A 27,022-nucleotide genomic window follows, 5' to 3' on the forward strand; every position below is an offset into this window, starting at 1 on the left:
AGAAAAAAACTAAAATTTCTGGCATCAACACAAAAATCAGCAAACCACACATAAAATAGAAAATATGTTTCAAAAAAAAGGAAAAAGCATACTACTAATCAGATTAATCCAGAAACTCTTTTTCAAAGTCACAAAATGTTTGAAAACCCACTTTTTGAAATCAGTTTACCAGTTAGCTTGGATTCCTTTTTAGAAACATAAATACTCCAATTTGGAGTATTTGGAGTATTTATGCTAACATAATAATTTTGACTTTGACTTTAAATTATTCAGAGGAATTCATTAATTCACATTGTATTTTACATATATATTTACAAAATACACTCAAATTGATAAAATACTCAAATTGATGCTCTCACCTATAATTTACATTATAAATTGTCAGTAGAAATGAAAAATCATAGTTCACCAGGCTTTTCCTAAAGGCAGACTGATTAAGTCTTTGGATAGGAAATGAATTAAGTTTTCAAAGTTTTCTAAAACTCCCTTATACAAGCCACATAAAATTAGAGACTTTCAAGGTATCTAAGTACAAAAGGTCAATGGACCCGACGTGGTCATATTTAAGGAAACAATTCCATCCCTTGGAGAGTGGTTAGAGAGTGCAAGAAAACAATTCAGAAAGAACTCTCCTTTTTTAACTAGGGAGGTGAACAAAAACAAGGTAGAAATTTAAAAGCAACTTAGTAATAAAACAGGTGTAAGTAAGTAATGCTATCCCTCCACCTTACACAAACCAGGAGAAGGAACACATTTCTATAAAAGTTATAGAGCTGTCAAGGGGACACCAAACGCTACCTTCTTATGGCTGTTATGTTTTATCTATAAAGCTTGGATACTGTGTTACTATGGTGATTTAATACTATGTTTTAAAGGAGGATTATATGATTAATTTTAACAAGGTTGAGAACTGGAGATGTGGAGAAACAGGATTCTAGCTCACATAATTAAAGTGACTGGGGAAAAGAGTGGGCCTCACTGGGGTGGGGGGGGACCTGTATTATTAAAATATTTAAAGCAACAGGTCAGGATGATTCTAAATTACAAATAAGGTCGCACTTTTGTGAAACACTATTATATGATCATATAATATAAGACTGTTCATTATTTTAACTCAGGGTTTGATTTCACTTCTAGAATATTTAAAATGAAGCATCCTAGAAGGAAAGGGTATTGTTAGGACTGGATGAAAAGAAAACACCCAGGATCTCTAGGAAAAGGAGTTCCTCTAGTAGAAGGAACACAGCTTGGTTTGTGAATTGAGTGTCATTCACTTTGCTATTATTTTTTCACTACCATTAAAAAATGCTAAAAATTCTTTTAGCTACACCGCAGGCTCAAAGATTCATTACTCAATTCACTTGGTTCAAATTCCAACTCAATCACTTGCTAACTGGGCCTTAATTTAGCATGTTACTTAACCTCTAAGCAGCTCAGCTTCTTCACCTGGAAACTACCACCCAAAACTACCACCCAACCCAAAGCATGTTTGGGGGAGTAAGTGAGATAAGCACTCGGTATAAAGGCTAGCCCATTGTGGGAAAAATAAAATAAATAAAATAAGAGATGCAAGCTGTTACCATCTGGAATGAAAACTAAAATTCATATTAAAATCATGCATTTGCTTAGAATCTTCCTGACTCGGCTCTGTAATACTAGTAAACGGAGAAAGGAAGGCTGAGGCTGCCTTTGCTTCTCTGCTGTTGCATCTCTTCAGTAACGGAGAGTCCTCTGGGTGACCAACTGAGCTGGTCATGCTTGTCTTAAAGTGAAAAAGATTCTTTTTGGGGTGCCACAGCTTAGAAGCAGGCACTTATTATTCTCAGATGATTTACTTCTTAAATTCCTAGTAGGGTGAAGTATAAGTCATTAAGAGCCCCAGACCACTAAACTCTAAAATATTTCTTCCTTGGACAATTTCCAAATTTCCAATAAACTAAAAGTCAAGCAAGGGCAGTCAAAAAGAGATTAACTCAAAGGGTTCTGAATCTCCAAGGGATTTATCATTCCCTCTCTACTTGCTGAGGTAGTCTATGATAGTACTCACTACTTCTCCATAAAAATGGCTTTGGGGAAAGGGATGTGTTCCTTAAAAGCTGCAGTTTTGTGATTGCCTCCAGGTTCAGAATCCATACTTATTTTTTTTTTAAACAGGAATCAGAGATTTCATGCTAATTAAAGGTGGCAGAAACCATCTCATCCAATTCTCTTGTTTCATAGATGAGGGAACTGAGGCGCAGGATTTTTTTTGTTTGTTTGGTTTGGTTTGGGTTTTTTTTTCCCAAAGTAACCAGGACCAAAGCAAAAACCTAAACCCAATTCTGGCTCAAAGTCCTTTCCATTCTGCCATGCTGCACAAAACACAATGAAAACCCCCTGAGAAGCTGTCATATCAGTTTAAGGAACTCAGGTATGTGAGGAATTCAGATAGTTGTCTCATCAGACTAACTGTAATTCCCACTAAGCAAGAGAAATCAAATCTGAGAATTTCCAGAATTAAGCCTAGGAGATCATGGCCAAAATCACCTTTAGCTGTGCTTCCCATTCCTATGTAAATATGGGAAACAGAGAAGAGAAGCAATAACTATTCAAACCACAGACTTTAAATTTCATGCTGCCTCTTAAACGCCTGTCAGCCATTCAAGCTCCCCCCCCCGCCGTCTCATCTTCAAGTTATTTACAGGTTCAGTTTATAAATGGCAAGAAGCAAGTGGATGGTTTGATTCCAACCTTCCAGTGAGAAATGAGATTTTCCAACTCAGCCTCACTTTAAGTTCAGTTATCCATCTTACAAACTGACCATCTACTATATGGGGACCATAGCAAGTGCTGGATATACAACATCCAACCTGCTATGGAGAGCTTCCTGTCTAGTTAGAGAGGAATAATAAACACAAAGCATGCGGCTTGTGATAGTGTTATATGAAGCCAAAAACAAGGTACCAAGATAGAAGAAAATGGAAGAGAAGGAAAGGCCCTACCGAGATAATGTGGTCAGAGATAGCTTCTCAAAAATGATGACAATACCGACCTAAAGGATGAGATGGAGAAGCCACTCCAGAAGTAAGGGACTGGGTGTTTCAGGCAGAGGAAGAGCTGCACGAAGATTCTCCAGCTGGAATATCCAAGGAAGTAAAAGAACAGCAGTGTAGCTAATGCACAGGAGATAAGCAGGAAGTGGCCTAGGAATGTGCCAGATAAATATGCTAGCACCAGGCCATGCAGAGAGCCCGACAGATCATGGCAAAGAATTAGGACTGATTAACTGATTAATTGGTTAAGGGCACTGGAAAGCCACTGGATAGTTTTAATCAAGAGAATAACAGTTCAGTCTACAGTTTAAAGATATTTATCTGATTGTTATGTGAGGAACTGTTAGAAAAAAGGTAGAAGCACAGAAAATAGTCAGGAGGCTGGAGCAGTAGTCCAGGTGATACTGGATGGTGGCTTACCTAACACGGTATAAGTGGAGACAAAAAGAGGTGGATAATTTCAAGATAGAGCTAGCAGATATAAACGGCAGGCTTGCAGGTGGACTGAGAGGGAGTAAAAAAGCAGCATGTTACCATTAATGACAGGGAAGACTAATGAGTTTGGAGGGAGATCCAAGAGTTCTATTAGGGATATTTTAAGTCTGGAAAGCCTATAAATGGAAATGTTGAGTACAGAGTTGAACATACTACTCAGGAAATCACAGGAAATATTTTGGTTGGAGCTATAAATTTTGGAAGTCATCTCAATACAGATGGCATTTAACACCTTGATAAAAAATAAGATCACTTAGGGAGAATTCAGAGAAAGAGGAGAGGATCCAGAACTAAGTTACAGAAACACCAATGTAGAGGATGGGTAGAGAAGAGATCAAAGAAGAAAAGAAGACCAAGCAGAGGGTGTGGTGGGCTGTATCTACATGCATCAAGGTAAGAGAAAGAAACGCCTACTGAATTGAGCAACATGGAGGTTTTAGATGACTTTGGTAAGAAAAGCTCTTGAATGACAAAGCAGAAGACAAATTGAAGAGGATTGAGCAATAAATTAAAATGTGTAGGTGACTCTTCCAAGAAGTGGAGAATCAGGCAGTAATTGAATAGAAATGAAGAGTCAAAGATGAGTATCATTTTTAGGATGGAAGAATACCAGAACTTGCTTTTAAGCTGGGAATGATTCCACAGAGGCTGACTTATCACGCAGGAGAAAGAAGATGAAACAGTAAGGTCTGAACTGTGGATAAGAAGCCCAGATATGCACAGATGTGAGCATAGGTAAGTTGTTGCACTTCCCTGAGCCTCATTTCTAAAATGGGAATAATAATAATTACTTTGCAAAGTGGTTTTGAGGATTGGAAACAATGTATACAAAGTAACTAGTATCTAGTAGGTAAATAATGAAAACAGTAATAATGATTATTGTTAAGAAATGATAAAATTCAAGAGATGGAAGCAAAACATTTTGTCATCCTGTTTATTATAGCTTACTAACAATTACCTGTTGGGCCATTTACTGCAAGATGTCCATAAAAGCTGCTTCTCTTTTTCTTTAGTGCACATGAAACATCAGGCAAGAATCAAGTTTTATCAAACTACATCACCCAACCTTTGATTACATGAGTCTCAAAGCTTCCTTTCATAAACACAACTTTCATCTACCTAAGACTCAAGTTTCTCATGTTCTCTGCTCAAAGATTCAAATGGCAAAAATGGCATTGACCCAAAATGTCTGGAGACCAAGAGTAGGTCACACACTGCCAGCTATCTGCTTGAGAGACTCACTGGATAATTCTAAGAACAGAGATCTCTCCACTCCCTCATCTACTTGAACCTGATAAATAAAAGTGAATCCTAACTGGAGAATCAAAAAGCATCAAAACTAGAGATCTAGTCTAATTTTCCTTATTTTATCTTACCCATGAAGAAACTAAGGTGCTCATGGGAGAGGTCACTTGCCTCACAGCCCAGAGCAAGTCAATGGCACAACCCAAACTACAACCTCGGTCTCCTGGTTGCTACCCCCAATCCAACTGCTTCACGGTTTTTTCCCAGCTCTGTAATTACACAGTTGTGACCATAAGCAAGCCGTTTCACCTCCACAGATCTTACTTTCCCTTCTGTTAAAGGGATGCTTGAACCAAGTGAATTTCAGCTTTAATATCCTGTAGTCTTATTCCCATGCATTTTCAAGCCTCCTGTAGACAGAGCCCAAGCAGTCACAGCCCCTGGTACCCTCTCCGCAATGGACTCTGTCTGCTCTGGCTGAACGATCTCTAGGCTTGGTCACAGTTTCTCCTCTGCTTTGCTCTTTAGCGCACATGGGGTGTTGAGCTCTCCCTTCCACTTATCCTCTTCTTGCTGTCCTTGCAGATGCAACACAAGCCTCATCCACTGTAAGACTGAGTTGTCAGTCTTTCCCAGCCTTTGGATAAATACTGTTTACTATACCTTTACAATACTTTCTGGACTAGACTAAGAAATACATGGAAGGCAGACCTCCAAGTCTGATATCATTTCCCTATCACTCAACATAATGCTCCACTTTCTGAACCTTCCTTTGCTCTTTTGTAAAAGAGATACCACCACCCCCTATCTCCCAGAGTTGCTGGGAAGAATAAATGAGATATTACTGTAAAAATGTCCAGAACGTTGACTAGAGTCAATTAAGAACTCAAATACTAACTTCCTTCTTTTCCTCTCCCTGTGTTGTGACTGGCCTTCCCACGAGGTGGCCTACTGAAAAATGTACCCATTTGGGAGATGGACATCTAGATTGTGCTAGAAGCCTAAGAGGACCATGGGCATGCCACAATGTCTCTACAGCAGAGATGTCCTCAAATGAAGGTAACAGTACTTGTTCTCATCTTTTATGATGGGAGGATAAAATGTAATACATGAAAAAGCACTTTCTTTTGAAGAGCTACCAGCATTATTATTTTTCGTAAGTCCTGGTTTCAGAAAGAAAAATCTTAAAACAACATAAGAGACAGCAAGATGTCAATGTCAACAGGTGATTTGATGATGACTGTGAAAATCCCACTCCTGATAAGAGACTGAAAATGTCAGAAAGTTGTATTGCTGTTCCTTGAGGTAGAAAAACACAGATACGGGGAAGATTAGGAAGCTTTCTTTTTTGAACATAATCACCTGAGGCATTACTCATCCTCCATGCTGACATATTTTCTAAGTCAAACAATATTATAAATACATCTGGGGGGCTTTGCAGGTTTCAGAATTTGGACATATCTATTTGACAGTGTTAACTGCAAATCAATAAAAAATAGTGACATTAAAGCTTTTGTACTTAGTATAAGTGAACTTTATTATTATTATTTCTTCTGCGTTAAAGTATGCCATGATTAGAAGTGGGGCAACAGAAGAGAAAAAATATAGTCCCTCAAATAAAGTGACTCTTTGGTATCAATAAAAGCTATCAAATAAATAAATAAACAAATAAATCTATCAATGCCTACAGGGCACATAAATTAAAATATAGCCATAAAAGGATGTTTCTGTCCCAAATCTTTCTGTGAAAAAAATATGACGAACATGATCAGGGGAAGGAAATTTGGAGAGAAGCATTTTAGTAGAAAAACATTTTTCTAACAAGATAAAGCCATCACATACTATTGGTGTTGAAACAGATTTTAGGACTATAACTTAAGGACTCTGCTTTTCTTCCATTTCAGAATGTAATCACCCAGACAGGTAGGTAAGCAGATGTTGTGTGTGTGGTATGAGAGAGGGAGGGTGTGTGCGCATGTGTGTGTGTGTGTTGGGAGGAATTTAATCTCACTACGCATTTCTTCTAAAACTAGTTAACGAAGTCAATGAAGGAATACCTATCCAAAACAAGTCACCACTCTAACAAGGAGTCATGTAAAAATATATTCTTATTTTTCTTTTTAAACACCTAGCCATATTTTAAAAACATTTCAGCTTTATTAATTTGTATAAATATGTCCTTGCCATAATTTGTAATACATTTTATAAGCAACTGGAGGAGATTTCATGCATCGCTAATTCATACATATAAATGTGAAGTTTGCATTAAACATTTCTAAACAAAACCCTACTTCTTTGCTATTTTTAGAAGGAATAGGATAAAAAAGAGACAAGAGGACCCTCATTACAAAGACTGACCCTCTTAAAATTAAGGCTTTTCTGTTTTGAGCATCAATCTGCTACTAAAACAGCCTTGGTACCAGGATTTTAAAAGGCCCGAGTTTGGAAAAACTACAATGGTTGACTGGCTTAAAAATAACACGTTAGAACCAGAGAAAACAGTGATTATAAGTGGTTGGCAACATTCCAGAGCTGCTTTTTAGTACTCTTTTAAACTCCTTTGGCTACCAATTCTCATCTCACACCATTTTTAGGTTTATGCCAATAAACCAGGACACTGCTACTACAAAGAGCAGAAAAGATTCAAGCAGTATACCATCCACATGCACTCTAAACCACTAAACTCTTTCAGGTATGCCTTGTTTGGGTATCCTAAAATACAGGATAGGACCTTCCTGAAGGTGGGCACATTCGATAGCTTGGAACATACCACGCCACTTATTATTTATAATGATATTTTCTAAAATCTCTGTCACTAAAAGTAGAATTTTTAAGATATAACATTTATACAGTCTCATAGTTCAATTCTCCATAGAGAGAACATTACAAATGGACAGCAATCAACTGAATAAATAACTGAAAAAATAATGCTTAAACTGTAATGAAAAAATACAATAGATATTTCTTGAAAATAAGATTAAGACTGTTTTGTCATTTTATTAACATTTAGTAAATTATAGTTTTATAAGTTCAAAAAAACTCTTCTAAAATTGTTTTTAAAATAAGCCATTTATAGATGAGCTAGTGGCTTCTTTTTTAAAAAATAAGACCCTAAGACCATTTCAATTATCTTAGAGTTCTTATATTCGTACCACTCTAGACACTTTATCATAATGCAAATACTAAGATGTTTAGATGATTTTTATTTCTTCAATCTAGAAATCTATAGAAAATGCTTATTTCTCCAGTGATACCATTCTTAGCCAACTAAACAAATGCAAGACACTATTTAGCAACATGCGTTTTAAATAGCTGAGTACCTTTAAAAACAAGTTGAGCCTATGCTCATTTAAATTTTAAAGTTAAAGTTTAAGAAAAACAAAGTCTATGTAGTAATCATAAGGCCATGGAGTCAGGTAATATTGCTCAGTTAAGTCAAACATATTCATATTTCAGTAAAAATTAAATAGCACAGGATTCAATATCAACCATTCTTAATCATGGTTTGAGTCTGATAACCAAAATAAAAAATTTAATGTCATGCAAAATATATCTCACAAACTAACCAATGCAAAGCTCTAGGCTTTAAACTTTTTGACAGTGTCAATAAAAACCCCAGGAAAGGAGACTACTACCACTCTCCATGGAATATACGTGTTTTAAATCATGGTTAAATAGACAGAATGTTAAGAATGGTATGGTTTTTATTTTCCATAATAGCAAGTCTATTGACACTTTTTTTTTCTAGTAAAGTTTAAAAATCTGACACTACCTGTCCACATAGAAGGGGAAACAAAACTTGGTCAAAGTCTGTAGAACTTCCTGTGGAGAGAAAGAGAGATAATTTATACATCTAATGGGACCAATAAATCTAACATTAACCACAGCACACAATCTAGCAACTTTACCCTAAAGAAAGAGGCGACAGATGAAGAAATATGGGCTTTATCAATTACATGGGAGGAGTAGCAGGCAGTCAATCATGAGAAATAATAAACATGATCAAACTTCATTAAAAATGAAAAATTAATCAAGAATCACACATGGGCAAGCAGCAGGAGCCATGCAGGAAAGCTCTGAAGGGAGGGAGGCGGTTGGGTTGCTGAGTGTTAACACCCCTCCAGGGACCATCTCCAGCCTGACCATATGGATCAGAGTGAATAACACTGAGCCACATGGGTTTGGCCTGGCAGGGCCGCTGTTGCTGGCACCGTTTTGCCTGTTACCTAGGAACAGAGGGGGCCGGGATTAGACAACGCTTCCTAACATCAATAGGCCAAATCACAAGCAAAATAGAAAACCAACTTGAAGATAATTGTCCCCGAACATTGTCAATAATGTTTTTTAGAGTTTAAAACTTTATTTACTTACTTTATAAAGAAGTTGCCATTTCTGGCATGAATTTATTTTGTAGTCAAACTATAACAATTTTAAGTATGCATTATTTTTAGTTAAATGTCATTATCATAATTATACACACTTACCTGCTTGTAATTTATACAAATTCAAAGAAAACTACCAGTTTAAATGTCTTTTTTACAAATTTGTAGGTACATAAAACCAAGTGTGTTATTCAGGGGAAGGATACAAAAAGGATTCAAAAAAAAACAGTGACATTTCAAAGACTTATTCATAAAAAAGAAGCATCTAACATTAAGAAAAGAGTATTATATGAGACAGAATATACAGTGGTCTGTGACTTTCTCCAACAGACATATCTCACGTATACAGAATAAACACACACAGCAATACATGTATCCAAGTAATTATTACTTCCTTCACAGAATTTTCTCTAGCTTGACTTAATTTTAACCGTAGACTTGGACAGCCCACAGTTGGTGCTTATCATAAGCTCATAGACCAATGTTATAAATTTTAAAAAAGTATTCCTTTCATGCATTTGATTTGCTTTTTAACCATTTAAAATCCCAACTTCAAGACAAAATGAAGAACACATTTTTCAGTCATTGAGAAGCTGGTTCAAATTAAAACAAACCTGCCCATTGCAAATCCTAACCCAAGTGATAAATTAAAGATCAGTTTACAAATGTAGCACTTTTCTAACCAATAATAATGAATTATCAATGCTAACTGAATTGATGCTTCTCGCTTCATTTATTTTTAAAACCAGTTCTATCATTCAAGAAATAAACCACATCAATCTAATAACCTACTCAATGAAGCAGAAAGCACATTGACTTTCTCTGCCAGAGCATGTTCCGCCTACATAATTCAATTGAGCATATCCTATTTTTTAATATCATTTTGGACTGGATGTATATCACAGCACTGTTAAGGCATGTCATGGAACAGTAAAGGAACAGAAAAATGAAAAATGAAAAAGCGTAAGAATATTTCAACATATTCTCAGAGGTTTTACTGATATATTAGTTAATTTTATAATGTGGCATGGTCTTAAGTCCATATATATTGTTTTAAAAGTCATTATGTTGAAATAAATTTCAATAGCTAAAAGGGAATCAGAAAAATAGCAATTTCTCAATGCATAATGTTATTAGGCAAATAATGGGAAAGAACGTATAAAACATTTCATTTTAACATACGTAGTTTTAATTATAAAATATATCATAAACCCCACAAACAAAACTCTTTAGAATTTACACGCAAAACAACATTCCTTATAAATTCCTTTCACATCAAGTTTCAAATACAAAGAATCGCTTTACTTCAGTTTCTTCCGTTTCCAAGCATTCTTTAAAATTCAGTCCCCAGTGCTAACTGATCGCCAACACCAGCCACAAAGAAATTTATCCTTTACCCCTCAAAAGTTACAGGTGCAGGAGTGCTTCTCTGTTCTATGCTAGAGTTAAGCTGCCAAAAGGCCTCAAGATTTTTGAAAGAAAGCACCCCCATGGCTACAGCAGAGTCAGAGGAATCTAATATCCCCAACTTACCACTCACTACAATATAGAAACTACATACCACTTTCTAATGTCAAGAGTAATAACCAACCATGAACTTGTCTGTCAGATAATATTAGAACAAATATCAAAATACCCAGTGTAGGCTGAGTATAACCCACCTCCCAAGAGCTTTCCTTTTTACCCAGGAAAGCAGTGATAAATCTAATTCAGCAATGGGGCAGGGGGAGGGGAGGAGGGAATACAGGGAAATGTAAGCACATGTTTGTGCATTACAATATGTTTCTTCATGTTTGTGATATTACAAGTGCTTGATATTCCAATTTAAGTCAAACAAGCCAGTGGTGTGCTGTCAGAGCAGAAAACTAAAGCGAGCATCTACTCTGCGTTGGGCATATTCACACATTATCTCAATCAGAACTGAAAATTTGACTTCTTGGAAGAGGAGGACAGGGAGAGGGAGGGCAAAACAAGCAATGTTTCTTGTAAATAAGAACTGCAGAAATAAACCAATTTTCTTAATACTGATGTTCTCCCTATATATAAACTTTTAACTACCTTATCCCCTTTTTCCAAAGAAAAACACAATTCCTTCAGTATGAAAAACACCACTCCCTAAGAGAGGGGACTTTAAAACTCTGATTTAAACATATTTGAACATCAGGGGAGGGTATAGCTCAAGTGGTAGAGTGTATGCTCAGCATGCACGAGGTCCTGAGTTCAACCCCCAGTATCCTCCTCTAAAAAATAAATATATAAACCTAATATGGCCCCTCAAAAAATAAGCAAAAAAATTTTTTTAAATAAATAACTAAACATATTTGAACATCGTATTTATAGCAGAGTGTCCCACAGTCTTTCAATATTAACTTCACTCAGAAAACAGTCACTAGCCAGTTACCAACCCCTTTTTCTCTCTAGAACCTGTCTTTGGCTAGGGAAATTTCACTGTAGAAGGCAATTTTCCTGTTTTCTCGCCCCTCTCTCCTGCCTACACAAGCTCTTTCAGACAACTACCCTCAGTACACCTCAACTGCCACATAAATCGGATCTTCGGGATGCAGTACAGCTGATGAAATGTAAATGACCTCATTGCTAAAGCAGGAGGTGGGGAAGATTGTGCCAGTTCTCCAGATCAATTCCCAAGTTTATATTTTCATAAATCTTTTTATGTACAGTTTGATTTTTTAACATTTTAATGAGCAAAAAAGTGCATCTATAGTAGCCAGTCACCACAGTTAAAGTGCAGGGCATGAACTAGATCCCAGGAGGGAAGCAGTCCACCATGTCACCACTGGCTTTAGGACATTCGCCACCTGGTTCCATGTCCCCAGGTTCCAACTCTTTTCATAATCAAAACACTGCTGACATTATAAAACCCAGATGGGTTTTCTAAAATCCCTCCCAATCAATATATCCAACACATAACTTATTGGAGACAACACTGAGCTCATTGATTAAGGTGAGTTCAGTAGCAAAGTTTTCAAAATAAATGAGACAAGAATACAGCATTCAACCCCTTTGTGTCACCAGACAATTTATGAAATAGGCAATTTCCAAGAGGGCTTTTCTTCCCAATACAATATATAATACTTCATGTGGGAAGAAGTAAGAGCAGAGGGGGAGGGGGGAAGCATGGAGGGTAGGCCGTTGCACTAACCCTTCAGTTACGCATATATTAAACAGATCGCACAGTGCTATAGAAAAGCAACAACATCTTCAAAGCTCTGCCCACAAGGAGATACCAAACCTTAGAGTGTGAACCAAAATATGAAATCAATAATCCTAACACTGGATTCACTTGTAAATGAAAATCAGAAATAAACTCCAGATTAATCTCAGTCTCCTTTGAATCCTCAAATTTGAAATCCTCAAATTTCACCCACTTTGAATCCTCATGCAGTCAGAAGGCCCATCAAGGGAACTTACTCCAATCTGGACAAAGTCAATTATGTTCTGAGCCATTCCCTCAAAAACCTGGTAAAGTTTTATATTTATAACATTATCCATCATAGACTCCTATCTGGAAGCAAAACTTCAGACTAAATTCAATGTAGTTAACAAGGATTATCAATAACAATAAGGCTAAACCAATTCACCCTGAATTTGGGGTGCAGGATAGGAGGCTATATGAGATCCTGCAACAGCCATCCGTTCAGACGTCAAATACTTTGTTTTCATTACTTCATTGAAATCCATAAACAAAAATTAGCTGTATTTGACAGATGAAAACAACTGACAGTCAAACACAAACATACACACCCCACAAATAAATGCCATCTGAAAGACAAAAGCACAGGCTGATTATAATGTCCACTGGGGCTACAGAATGTTGGGAGATGAGGCACGTTCTCAACAATTCAAAAGGAAAAAGAAAACGTGTGCAGGGAAACATTAAAATAAAGCAAAGCGATTGCCTGAATAAATGAATGTATCTTAAAATAAGTAAAGCTACAATAAGCCTTGTAGGTTCAGATTGCTGAACCTACAAGTCAACAATTTACCTTTGTCCAAAAAAAGAGTGAAGGAGGGAAAAGTACGGAGACAGTAGGAGAACATTCCCTGAATTTCTCATATCTAATTTATTTGTTCATTTCAAAAATGTAGATGTGTGATGAAAAGATCAGTGGAGCCTAAATTCCTAAAACACTCTATTTCTATGTTTAAATTTTTTTAATAGCATGAGGGAAATGCTGACCCTCTAAGTCCTGCAATTGAGATCAGTGCAACTGACTTGAAAGAAAAGCCTTTGACTGATGATTTTAAAACTCAAGCTGAAAGTTAAAAACAGAACACACACAAAATCCAAACATACAAAAAAGCTAACAAAATTTCTACTTTAAGCCGTTTCAAGTTAAAACCAGGGACTCCAAGTAAAAACTGACAGAGGTTTTAATGCTTATGATTAAGAAGAGTAAAACAGAATGGTAAGAAGTTCTTAGAAGCTTAATTAGCACCAAGTTCAAGAATGTTGATCAGAAATTTCCTAAATATAAAAACAGGAAATACAACTTTTCTCCTTCACTATAAAGGTCAAATGAAATTCAAGATCCATACTATAGTTACAACTAAACTCTTATTTTTTTCCTTTCAGTGAGAAAAGCTTTGAATAAGGGATTTTACAGAAAGGCCTTTCAACACCCGAACATAAAAGCCGGGTCAAATTTTTAACAATGCTGTTCAAATGCTACAGAGGCTGCTTCCTTTCTTTGGTATATTTCAATATTTACTCCCAGTTTACTTTTTAAACTTTGGTTAATTTTGAGTCATACATATGTTATCCTTATGCTCACTTGTGTATAATATCTAATATGCACAAAGTTGTTAACTCAAAATTAAATTACAATAAAACATAGAAATTCACCATATTCTATATCTTGTATCATATAAACTTTAAATTATCAGGGACATTAAGTACATAGGTGGGATGTTTTTTACAAAAGCAGAAGAGCCACCTCTAGAACTACTTTTAAATGTAAATCTTCACGACTTTGAAGTCCAAAGTAAAACTACTGGATCTTATTTAAAATTTTTAAAATTTAACACAATCACTTCATCCTTTTGTATTCTTCCTTTTCTTAAAAAATTACTTAAAACAGTTGTTCCCAAAATGCAATATTATATAACATCCTATATTCTCAGATTTCATTTTATTAACTTTAAACCTTACAGCAAAAGGTTTGAAAATGAGAGAGCTATATCTATAAGGACAATGTTAAACACAAATTAACTTCTTGACACTTGTTTCAAACACTTCCAAAATGAACAAATGATTCGGTTAGAATCTCTTGTAATTAGCATTCAATGGTATCAGTAATATAATTCCTTGCACTTAGTAGTATTATTCTACAATATTTTGCCTTGTTCATTAAACATTTTAAATCTGATTATCTAAATATTTATGTTATTAATATTCCTACAAGAAAGAAAAGTTGAGGGAATACAGATAGGGGTTGGGGGAAACACAAGTCAGCACATACCAAAGGAATAGTCCCAACAGGAAAACTGCAAACATGATATTTCACTGAAGAAGAAACTTGCCCTCAGGAAGATACTATTTAAAAAAAAAAAAAGCACTAATAGAAATAGTATTTTGTAAGCATATTAAAAATTGTCAGCTTTTAAATATTTTAAATGCACACAAAAATGTGCACAGATGGGCAACTTTTCTACTCACATTAGTCTAGAAAAAAATCTTTCATTATCAAGCTCAAAGTCCTTGAATTTTTTAAACTTAATTGTGCCTCTATTTCTTAGAATTCACACCCCAAGGCCAAAGCTTTCCTGCCACCAGCCTTCAAATCTGACTTGGACATTACACGGGAGGAGGCTCCAAGCCTCCCTGAGGTCTCACTCCTTTTACAACACACGAAAAAGCAGTCGATAATGGGCCCATGCTGAATTCACTGCTCTCCACGTCTCCTCCTGGGACACAAGCCTAGCAGATGTGATAAAAACTGTGTCAGAGAAGTGGCTCTAGTTTTTGCCTTAATGACAACTTAAACCTCTACACCAACACAACCAAAGGACTAACAGAACTGGCTGTTACCTCTCTCTCCTGCCAATCTTCGAGTATCTCTGAACTAAATTAGCACCTATACCCACAACATCCCCTGCCATCCCACAAAATCCATTCTAATTTTAAAAGATAAATGAATTCAGAAAACACATCAGCAGCACAAATGTCTGGGCTCCGTGTGTGTGTGTGTGTGGGTGGGTGTGTGTGTGTGGGTGTGTGTGTGTGTGTGGGTGTGTGTGTATGTGTGTGTGCGCGCCCTATAATTAAGCCCTAACACATATTTCATGTAGTTTATATTTTCTCAAGGTATGATTGTGCATTCAGATATCTGAAAGGATTGCCTTGTATATTTCCTCTGATCACCACCCCAGTAACCATATTAACACGTACAGCTGGTAGCCTTATGGTTTCCCAAAAGTGCCTAAAGGTCTAAAAATTATTTTTAAATATGTTCAACCATAGGAAAGAAAAGTGATATTCTGAGTTACTGAAACATTCTAATTATTAAAATTTATACAGGAGAATTTTTAAAACCGTGGGTGGTTATACTTTTAACTTGTAAGAACGCTTTGTCTAACCTAATGATATGGTACCCCAAAAAACAGATTTAAATGTGTACTTCAGATAACATTTTCTAAATTCTATAATTCAGCCTTCAGATGATAGGCCTTTTCACCCAGTATCTTGAAAGCCTATTCAGTCACAATTGCATACCCACTTAATCAGCAATCATTGTTCTGGGATGCAGGACTTTGTTGTCAAGACAAGCACCAAAACCTTAAAAAAAATTTTTTTCAGAACTGGCATAAGAAAAAAGTGATCTTTGTCAGACAAGGACAAATTTATGCAAATCTTTTATAAACATTCACAAACATTTATTTAGCTTTTGAAATGTTGGCCTCATTTGAGAGCATGAAAATGAGGGGGAAGTAGGAAAACGCAAAGGACAGCTTAGAAGCTGGCACGCTACATAAATATTCAGAAGGAAGATTATAGGATTCATGTTAGGCTGTCTTAGCCTTCTCCAAAGTCCACACAGAATAGCAAAGAACAAAACTAACGAGAAGTACAGCAGATGTTAGACAATGCATCAGCCTCTTTTCCTCTCTCACTTGGCTATACTTGGACGCTTTTATATTTTCTTTCAATATGGTTAGGTCATTCAAGGATTCTCCTATAGACTATGTATTGTGGCTACAGATCTATAAGCTGGAGGTCTGTCAGCTTTCCAAAAGTTTCCAATGAAAAGGCATTATGCAAATTCTACCTCTCTTACCGTCTTTCAGGGGGGAAAAAAGCCTCCAGTATGCAGTCATCGGAGTATTGGAAGCCCCAGCCTTCATTTCTGTATAGCTGTGTTTGCCTCAGGGCCACGCTGCTTGTTTTGACAGTGGATCCCCCTAGATAGTTGGGATTAGTCGAGCTTGTTTAGATAAACTTGAAATCAAGGCCTTCTCTAGGTAGACAGCTAGATGTAGCTACCGAGTTTCCAGCTGCCTCCTCCTTTCATCCCCAAACAACTGGAGATTCACAGTAGCTATCACAGCCACAGGCTATGTCACATACATAAGTACAAAATTAAAGGCTGCTAAAAGAAGCCTTTGTAAGTCTTAGTGCTAAAATAAGGAATCTGTACTGCTTGGTTTATACAAATTATTCTAGCACTACCAGTATGGAACTGAAATCATCAGTTAACAAGGCATATTAATCAAGGTTCCCAGCTTCTCCGGATAGACAGGATCATAGCTTGATAATATACCTAACCTTCTCCTTCTTAGCTCTTGTCTGAGAGTAACCACTTAAAATGTTGAAAAGGAGACAATAGGCTTTATTTATCCAGTGACAGGGGATGTCAGACACCGTCAACAAACACTGTGAGCAGAATATGAAAATCAAAATGTAAATATCAAATCCACTTTTGAGAGAGAATTATTTAGCAATTGATTAGACAGGGCCTCAATACACAGTCATCTCCAATTACAGAACTGTTTCAAATCAACTTTTATTTCCTACAACTTGCAAATTCTGATAGAATGTTATCAGGAGGATTCAAGAACTGAGGAAATTTATATTCAGAACAGATCAATGACATCTCATTACAAAGAGGCAGGTAATATGAAACACTACTGATATTTTTTAAAGTACACAATTCAAATAGTTTCCTAAAATCTAATACTCAAAGATTTTACTCTTTTGCAACTAGAAAATGTCTCTTCAGAGGGCCAGCAAATACAAAGAAAATAATTCAATTCCACATATATGTTTTATTTTACTTTACATATCTTGCTTAAACATGAAGATACTAATGTTTACCTGAGGCTGCCTGGGATAAACTGAACACAATCAATGGTACTGAAATAGGTTTACACATTTTCCAGAACTATTCTATGAGGAATCACACAGTACCAAAGGCCTTTTGACTATAATGTCAAGTCACATAAGGCAGTTTTCAATCAATGAAATTCACATATCATCAATGAAAATGTGTTCTAATTTAACAGCTAAGTCACTATTTAAAAGAAAAGACTTAATGTAGAATAGATAAACAAGATTGTACTGTGTAGCACAGGGAAATATATACAGGCTCTTGCGGTGGCTCACAGTGAAAGAGAATGTGACAATGAATGTATGTATGTTCCTGTATAACTGAAAATTGTGCTCTACACTGGAATTTGACACAACATTGTAAAATGACTATAACTCAATAAAAAAAAGAAAACCTTGAGATATGTAAGACATTCTGTAACTGCAGTGATCATTTGAGCTTTTCCTATGAAATTTTTGGTTCATTTTAGGTGCAACTTACAAACTAAAGAGGGACTCAGCAAACTTTTTCTGTAAAGGGTCAGGTAGTAAATATTTTAGGTTTTGTGGGCCACTTATATTCTCTGTCACAGATTCTTCTGGGTTTTTTCAACTTTTTAAGAAAGGTAAAAGTTATCTTAGCTCAAAGGCCACACAAATATCAACCCCAGGCAGGATTCGGCCAGCCAGCTATAGTTAACCAACCTCTGATTTAGAGTGTCAAGTAGCCTGGTCACACGCCAAACAAACTCACCAACATCCCCAAACTGAAATTTAAGAATTCCTGAAAGGTAAAATGACAATGCCAGTCATGCTGGTTCTCTGGTGATCCCACAGTTTACACGTGGGTTATTGCTAAATGGCCAAATGTCTACTGCATATAAACATCCTCTCTTTTCGAAAAATTTAAAATACAAAAAAATACAAAGACCAAAATAAAACATATTTCTACTGCTCAGAATTCACAACTGCCTTGTGGCATGGACTCTTCAGAGAAACAATTCCTTCTTACAGCAACAGTTCACTCGTACAGACAGCTAAGGTCCAAGAGTTTTCTTGACAGATAAATGGATTCACGCTGTCTGGATTGTTCAGAGCTCTTCCATTTGAGAGTTATTTTATTTACAGTAGTTTAAAAAATATATATTAAAAGAGAAGAAACTTTTTTCTGGTGCTTTACTTGCCACTCAATTCAAATACATGTTATCTGCCCAACACCTTGTTGGATGTAGAACACAGACAGGCCTCTTCCTGCTTCTCTCCCTACTCAACTTCTGTCCCCTCTTTCTCCTCCTTTCCCTTAAATGTGTTTCCCAGCAATTTACTGTCCTCCTCTCTCTATATCCTCCTCCATTAATACAGTCTACTTATACTTTAATTTCAATTACCATCACTATGTAAATGACTCAAATTCAAATCTTCATTTCTAAACTCTCTCTCCAGCTCCAGGTATCCATTCCAAATGCCTTTTGGACATTTCAGCCTCCTGTCCCATAAGTACTTCAAGCTCAACATGCTGAAAATCCAGACACATCACCTAGATTCCTGGTACACTGCTACTTGCTAATCTTTTACCCCATCAGACAGGGAAGAAATCAGACCACCATTTATACTTGCTGGGGAACAGATGATCCATTCATGTGGCTTTGAGTCAATTATTTGCTGTGATTGTTGAATTTCAAAATATCTCTGATGAAACCTTCCAAAGTGCCAATAAACAAGAAAGGGGACAAGGGAGGCCCAGAAGTCATGACTATTTCAAAGTCACCTCAAAAAGAAAACATGTATTTCCCTCAGCCAGATAATATATTTAGTACCAGACAATGTGCTAAAGACTCTGTCTGCATGGGGTTTCTGATCTAGTTGCGGGAAAGACAGATGCTATGCAAAGGAATGCACGAATACATAACTGGAATTGTGATAGAAGCTGTGAAAGAAAAGAACAGAGTACTCTAAGACAAAATGACAGGGACCTGAATTTAGACGGAAGGGTCAAGAAAGGCATCTCAGGAAGTAACATTTAAGCTGAGGCTTGAAGAATAAGCAGGCATTCACCAGCCAAAGACTGGAAGAGGGGTAGGGAAAGGAAGGCCAAAAAAATAACAGCATGAGTAAGGACCACTGAACAAGAGCGCCAAAAAAATAACAGCATGAGTAAGGACCACTGAACAAGAGCGCATGGCACATTCAAAGAACTAAAATAAGCCTAGCATATTGGAGCAGAAGACAGAGAGAGGAAGTGGCAAAAGATGAAGTTAGACAAGTTGGCAGAGGCCAAATCACGTGGGGCCTTACAGGGCATGTTTAGGAATCTGGATTTGATTCGAGCACACTGGAAGTCACTAGTAGGATTTGAATCCTTTGCACTCCACTTGCATGTCACTTTCTAACCCCTCCATCTATCCTCATGTCTTGCAGATTCCAAGGGGACTCAGATGCTATTTTTAGCGAGCTCCTCACCTCTCCTGAGTTCCCACGCCAATCCTATTGCCATCATTCCTATCATCAGACTGGCCATAACCTCAAGACCCTCCATTTCCACAGGAGGGAAAAGACACACACCTGGGCGCTTGCCAGGCCTCCAAGAAGGAAGAGGAGCCTCACCCAGGAGCCTTAATAACAACCCTGACAGCAGGGAGAGGGGCTGCGGTTGAAGACAGCAACAAAGGAACTATAACATATTTGAATCGGACCAGCTTAAACCTCTCTTCAGAACCTGCCAACAGTCTACATGTTTTGTTTAAATCCTCATAAGAAAGCAATGAGATCACATGGGCCAAAGGAGAAATGAATTTATCAGAGAATCAATATTTATCCTTGACACAGAAAATGAAAGGATTAGAGAAAACTATTACAGTTTGTATAAATGAAACATTAGTCATTCTTGTCAAAGGTTTGCCATCTAAAAACATAAGAATAATGTATACCATTTTAAGTATCTAATTGTTTCATCCAAGTTTCTTCTGATCGAGCCTGTATTTTGTTTCCCATGTAGCAACGGTCACCTATTCTCCAGAGGGGGTTAAATGACAAGGGGAAGGAGAATGACAAAGTAGTTAATATGTGTCATGTCCTGTGCTAGAAGTTCTACATATACCCCATGATCCTACCAGTAATCTGATGTTGATATTAAAACCCTATTACTCCAGAGCTGAGCCTTGAAAGCCAAGTAAAATTACTTGCAAGCAGAACACTGAAGTGACTTGCCTAACTGGAAATAGAGATTCAAACTCAAGTTCATCTCTCCCAGGAGCTCAAGCTCTTCCTACCTTGCCTTCCAGTTGCAGCAACAGAGTCAAAGATTTTTGCTGTAGTGTCAAAGAATCTTGGCTTAGGTTAACCTTACATGCCAGTTGCCCAGGACATCCTGGTTATGCTCATTATCTCTTTGTAATGATGGTGCCCTTTTCACTCTCCAGAGTGTCCTAGGTTGGATGCTATGGTCATTAGAGTCTTAGAGGAAAAGACATGGCTTGTTTGAAGGATACTGAAAGAACAAACAGATGTTCCATCTGTCCTGTGATGGAAACTGGGGAGCAGTCTTAGAAGAGTTTTTATTACTTGACTCCAGGCTTTTTATCCACATTAAGTACTTACCTACATTCTAGAACTTAATGCAATACTGGACGTCAGCAATTACATGGAGGCAGCAAAATCCACTCTCTGCTTCATTTTCCTCATGCTACATCAGAAAACATTTAATTAAACTAGACTAATTCAGGTATTGTGTATATACATCATGCCTAATTCTCCTACAAAGTCTACAAAATCAGTATTACTTCCTTGTTTTACGAGTGGGAAAAAAAAATGAGGCTGAGAAAGTAAAGCCTTTGCTCAAAGTAACATTCCAAAGGCAAATCTCACATAACTTGGGGATAGTTGCCTTCTATTTTAATTTGGGCCAAACATACTCCCAAAAAAAGCACTGAAAATTTTTAGGGGCGGGGGATGATACTTGTTAAGAAATAAGTGAATAATGAAAAGTATTTTAGCTGCCATTAAATCTATTATGGTAATAGACACATTTTAAAAATTCAGAAATATTTCTCAATTTAACAGGGCTTTAGATCTCTAGGAATGATAAGTATCTGGAAGGTTGGAAGAGTTCCGATTAAAAATAATGCTCTCAACAATATGCAGTTGATAATTCTAAAACTAGATGTCACTAAAGAGGTGTCACATTTGAAATATATTGAAATACAAGAATCTTAAATGCCTCTCTGGTTAAGCCTCTGTTAGGCAAGACGAGATTTAATAAATGTATGTTTTAGTTTGTCCTACCTTGTTCAAATTCTGAGCCCAAAGATCACAGTGTGAACACTATTTAGTTGTTTATTATTACAAATCAAATATTTGGCCTATTAACACCCAGGTACACTACCAGGTCCTACATATGTAGACATGAACCAGGCAAGAATCCCTGACTTTCTGCTGGGGAGAGGACATGTAAACAAGTATGTGCAAGAAGTGTTCTAAGTTTTCTGACTGAAGTATAGTGAAGGAAAAAGGGAGGCGCCGTCAGGTCCACCCAGGGGAAGTAAAAGATTCCTCAGAGGTGGTAACATTTGAACTGACTTTTGAAAGATGAGTTGGTATTTACTAGATAAGCAGGCTAGGTATTTTAAATATTATTTAATAATATTTAAACATTATATAAATACCTAATGTTTAATAATATTTAAAATATTATATAAATGTTATTATATAAGAATAAAATATTATATAAAATATTTCAGGGATAAAAGCAATGTGAAACAAAATTATATCACATATTTCACAAAGCCGATATAAAAGTGATTTTTGATATGCTCAATTTTCTTTCAAAAAATCTTATTTTATAAATACCTTCCCATTTCTGCCTACCAACCCCTACCTGCTTGCTCATGCGTGCACGTGCTCTCCCACTCTCTCTCTATATATACAGACATGTACACACATACGGACTAGTTCACAGTCTAGACATCATGTAATATCACATTTGAGATCTGAAACTAACCAAAGTTAAGACAACTTGAAATTATGGTAGCCAGAGGAATCTTTATTGCATTTAACTGTTTTAAAGATGAAAGTTAACACAATAGCACAAAGTACCACATGCAACCAAAAGGGCTAATTTACAAGGACAGTGGGATCCATTACTACATTTCTAAGGTTTTGAAATGTCTCAATATACAGATTTCATAACTGAAATAAAGTAAATTAAAACTAAGTAGTTACTTAAAACCCTTTCATCACCATTTAAAGAGTTTTCATATTTTCATACATTGTAGAACTGTTTCTGATTATATCTCTTCATCTTTACTTGACAAAGTACTCTCTCTTATCTTTATGACTTCTCTAAATTTTGCTCTAGAATGGTGGGGGCTTAGAAAGAAATGGTTTTCCAGAATTCTTTCTAGGGTCAGTCTGAAATTCCAGAGGCAAAAGTTGTAACACACAACCCTAATACTTGACAAAACAAAAGCACCAAACCAGGTTACCCTGCTACCTTAAATCTATCCCCTAAAAACATTAGGCACTCTATAATTATTGGTTATTATTAGATGTGAGGTATCATTCTGAGCACTCTACACATTTCAAATCACTTAAACCTTACAACAATCCTATGGGGTCTTTCCCATGATTATCTCTAATTTACAGGTGATAAAATGAAATCCCAAAGAGGTAAACCCCAGTAAATGACAGAGCTGGGAGTCAAACCCAAGCAGTCTGGCTCCAAAGGCCATGCTCTTACTCACCACTACCACACCTCTCTGCTCTCCTTTCTAGAATCTGAACTCCTTAGCAATTATGTCTGTGTATTACACACTTCATATTCATTATTATTCACTGGCCCCTAATTCATCCTAGCCGCTAAGAGCCAGTAACATTAACTATAGTCATTTCTATACTGTAAGAGTTCAGATTGAAAGACAGACAAATAAACAATAGAATGTAAGGAGTCAATGTTCCAAGTGCTCTCCAAGTGCTGAGGATAGAGTGACTAATTCAGTCTGGGCAAGTTTCACAGAGGCATTTAATGGTGAACAGAAGTATATTAGGATGGGAGGGGGAATTGAGTAAAGCATTTCAACCACAAAAACAGCTTGGGCAAAAATATAAAGGTGGGAGAAATGCAACCATGCTGGGAAATGGTGAGGCATTCTACATCTGTTATAAAGAGAAGTGGTAGGAAACCAGGCTAGAGGGTGGGGCAAGGTCAGATTGTGAGGAGCCTTAAATCCAAGTTAAGAAATTTGGAGTAGATCTTGAAAGCACCAGGGACCCATCAAGAGTTTTGACTTAAGAGAAATGGTGTGATCTGATTTAGGTTTTAGATATCTGTGCCCATCTTATAGAGGGTAGTGATTACAAGGTCACTGGGTTGTAGGTCATTAGAAAGACTTCACAGAAGAGAAGCTCACAATGTGAATGCAGAAAGAAATAGCAGAATAGGACAGACTAGAGAGCAATTTAGGAGGGATAATGAACAGGGCTTGATGACTGCAGACTTGGAGGTGCATCCAAACGAGCAAGAGGGACTGATTGCCTGAGGCTAAAGTTAAGACTCAGAGTACAGCTCTCAAAAACAGCCATAGTCCACTTAGCTACAATCATTGAATAACTTACCAGAAATAAGACCATCCAATAGTATTCAGAGATGTCTAAATTTTAATGGGGCTTTTCTGGAGACAGAATAAAACCAGGAGAACACTTCTAATAAGAATGTATAAGGATTGTATAATTCTATTTCCTGGAGATTCAAGTAAGTAGTAGTACAACGTAGCTGTATAGCTCGGCTCAAAAAGAATTTGTCCTTTTAATGAGTTCCTGCTATATAACTGTAACAGCTGGGGCATGACCCATTGGGAAGAAATCTTCAATTTAAAAGAAGAGCCTTCAATCAGAAAATGTTACCAATTATAAAATTGAGTTTGGCTTAATGTTTGTTTTTAAATACAGTTTTATTAAGAAGCCAGTCCAACCCCATCCCATTCTTAAATTCACCATTTTCTGGAAAGAAGGGGTAGGAAGGGAGTAAAAGATACAGATATTACAGAAGAGCAAAGTGGCTTTTCTTCAGCAAACACTTTAAAGCATTGGTCCAAGGTAATAAATATGACCTGTGACAGCAGAGGGAAATAAGAGGCAACACGCGATAGATTATTTTTTAGGATTATTTTTCCCCATCCAGGAGCCTATAACTTGAAAAATATTTAAACAAACCAATTATCAAAAATGGACATTTCTAAACATATATAAAGAAGCAGATGCTTAAGCTGGGATGCATTTATACATCTGTAATCTATCAATGAGTCTATTTGTTTATTATTTATTAAATTTGGGGGGTAATTAGATTTTTATTTATCTTTAATAGAGGTACCAGGGATTGAACCCAGGACCTTGTGCATGTGCTCTACCACTGAACTATACCCTCCCCCTCAACGAGTCTTTTTGAATCTGTAATGTAATGTAATCAAAATACTGACACACTATCTGAAGAAAGCTGCTTCAGCAGGGTGCTTTGTCGCTATTATGCTAAACAATCACCTCTCGGGTTTTAGGATCTCGAGAGATTAGGAGTTTATATCTGTGGATGAGAAAATTACATTTCTACCTATAATTCTAGACTGCCAAGTTACTAAGAAATATGGAAACTGACCTTTTTGAGCAAGAGGTTTGAAAAATCCATGAATCAACAGTGACTCTTAGAAAAGTATACATCTAAAACAAACCTAAAAAAATGATCTTCTTTAAGGGCAGTTCCAAGATTTGCCACTTGGGTTTCTCTGTACCACTCTTCTTAACTTTACTAATTTCTATGATTTCACAAGACAGAGAAACAAAAAATTGCAGGAATGGGATTACATGGTGGCATCACTACCCAAAGGTCCTAGTTTCCAAAGATATTTCCCGCAATTTCTGGCCACGCCATTGTTCTACAAACTACTGAAACACCCTGGACATGTATACCCTTGTAGCCTACTCAACAGTAAGGTCCTTCAAGGGAGAGATGGAATCTTCTACCTCTTTCTTCCTCTTTACCTGATATGGTATCTGGTTCATATTCTGCAGACACTACACTTATTAATCCCTCAATTAATGCACAAAATCAAATCTAGTCTCCCAGACAGTTTCTGCCACCAAAAACAAACATAAGGAGGAAAAAACAGAAAATGTAGCCACTTATAAGTTAGTTCTTTTTTAAGGCCAGGTTGTGGAACCATTTCAAAGGGTGACCTATTTGAACTTTAACTAAGTAAATCCTTTGGGTGATATTCAAATGAATTGACAAATTCTGTTCCATCGCATATGGTGTCATAAAAAGTTTCCAGGACCAAACTTGACTCCAGAATTTAAAGTGGATCAAATCTGAATGGCCTGTATAAGTAGGTTGGAAGCATGACAGCACCCACTTTGGAGAAGAATGGGGGAAAAAAAAGAAAGCTCAAAAGTTTCCAAGAGAGATGGGATATACCCAGGTCCAATTTCACTCTCTGTGAGCTTGGTGAATGCACAGCCCAAAAAACTACAAACCCAAAGTCTCAACTGCAACTTGAAGATTCTATGGCTTGGACAAGTCACTATCAAAAGACTAGCAGAATCTTCATGGAATCAATGTCACATTTTATACAGAGCAGGTACATTGCTGCTTCTATTTCTCTGCCTAATAATAAGAGGAAAATCAAATTTTATCATTTGTTTTACATTTTGTGTAAATATTATACATGTGTGTCACAGTACACAATGTCGGTGCAATGAGGCTTCCTTTCGCAGTAACAAATGTAGAAGCTGTAGATTACACCTGTAATTTTCTTATTAGACAGGTCTTCCTTCAATGAATCAGGGCATGAACAAGTTTTGAATACAAATATGTAGTATATGGCTTATCAAGATTTGGAAGAAAGTAACTTGAAAATTTTCATACACAGCTGCTCACTAAAAGAATGAGGCGATCACCAACGCACAAGTAGAGAGTCTTGATTAAATATTGTCTCTGTCGTCTTTCTAATCAGAATCTTTCAATCCATTTACATAGGTTATACTCTGAGTTTAAATGTTTTCTTTAGAGCATACCTGAAGCATGAACAGATGAAAACTCCATATTTAAGCAATTATATGCAACTCAGAAATGCCAATTTCCATCACAATTAGCCTAAGTTATGCAACATATTTTTGTTCCTTTTTAGTATATGGGTGATGCATGTTTTTATAATTTGCTTAACTGCCTATAGTGAAATTTTAAAATCACACAGACCATATAAAACCATAAAAGAAAGGGTACCTTTTTATTTTTCCCAAAGTACCATGTTTCTACATTGCTTATAGAGCTTATACAAGAAACACTGTTAGTTTCTATATAAAGATTTCCATAAAATTTTTATAGTTTCTATAAATGCATAAAGATTGTTGGTTTCATTACAACCTCTGTTTCGGTGCCAGTGGAAAGAAAAATTACCTGCAACTCTAAACAGTGATCTACATATACAGGGACGAGTAAGTATGTTCAGACCTCTATTTAAAGAGCTCTAAGACACTTGCTGTATTTCATCAAAATATAGATG

The 27,022-nt window shown here is 36.5% G+C and overlaps 1 protein-coding gene across 4 annotated transcripts in view; it reads right to left on the bottom strand.

Annotated features, from left to right (window-relative positions):
* DENND1A (DENN domain containing 1A) overlaps positions 1-27,022 on the bottom strand; it is a 476,944-nt gene that overhangs the window by 327,685 nt on the left and 122,237 nt on the right. For all 4 annotated transcript variants that reach the window (XM_072960109.1, XM_072960107.1, XM_072960108.1 and 1 more), the window contains exon 4: positions 8,545-8,594. In XM_072960109.1, coding sequence (XP_072816210.1) covers positions 8,545-8,594 — 50 coding nt within the window. The remainder of the gene's footprint in view (positions 1-8,544; positions 8,595-27,022) is intronic.

The sequence above is a fragment of the Vicugna pacos genome, chromosome 4, assembly GCF_048564905.1.
Source record: "Vicugna pacos chromosome 4, VicPac4, whole genome shotgun sequence".
NCBI lineage: Eukaryota > Metazoa > Chordata > Mammalia > Artiodactyla > Camelidae > Vicugna > Vicugna pacos.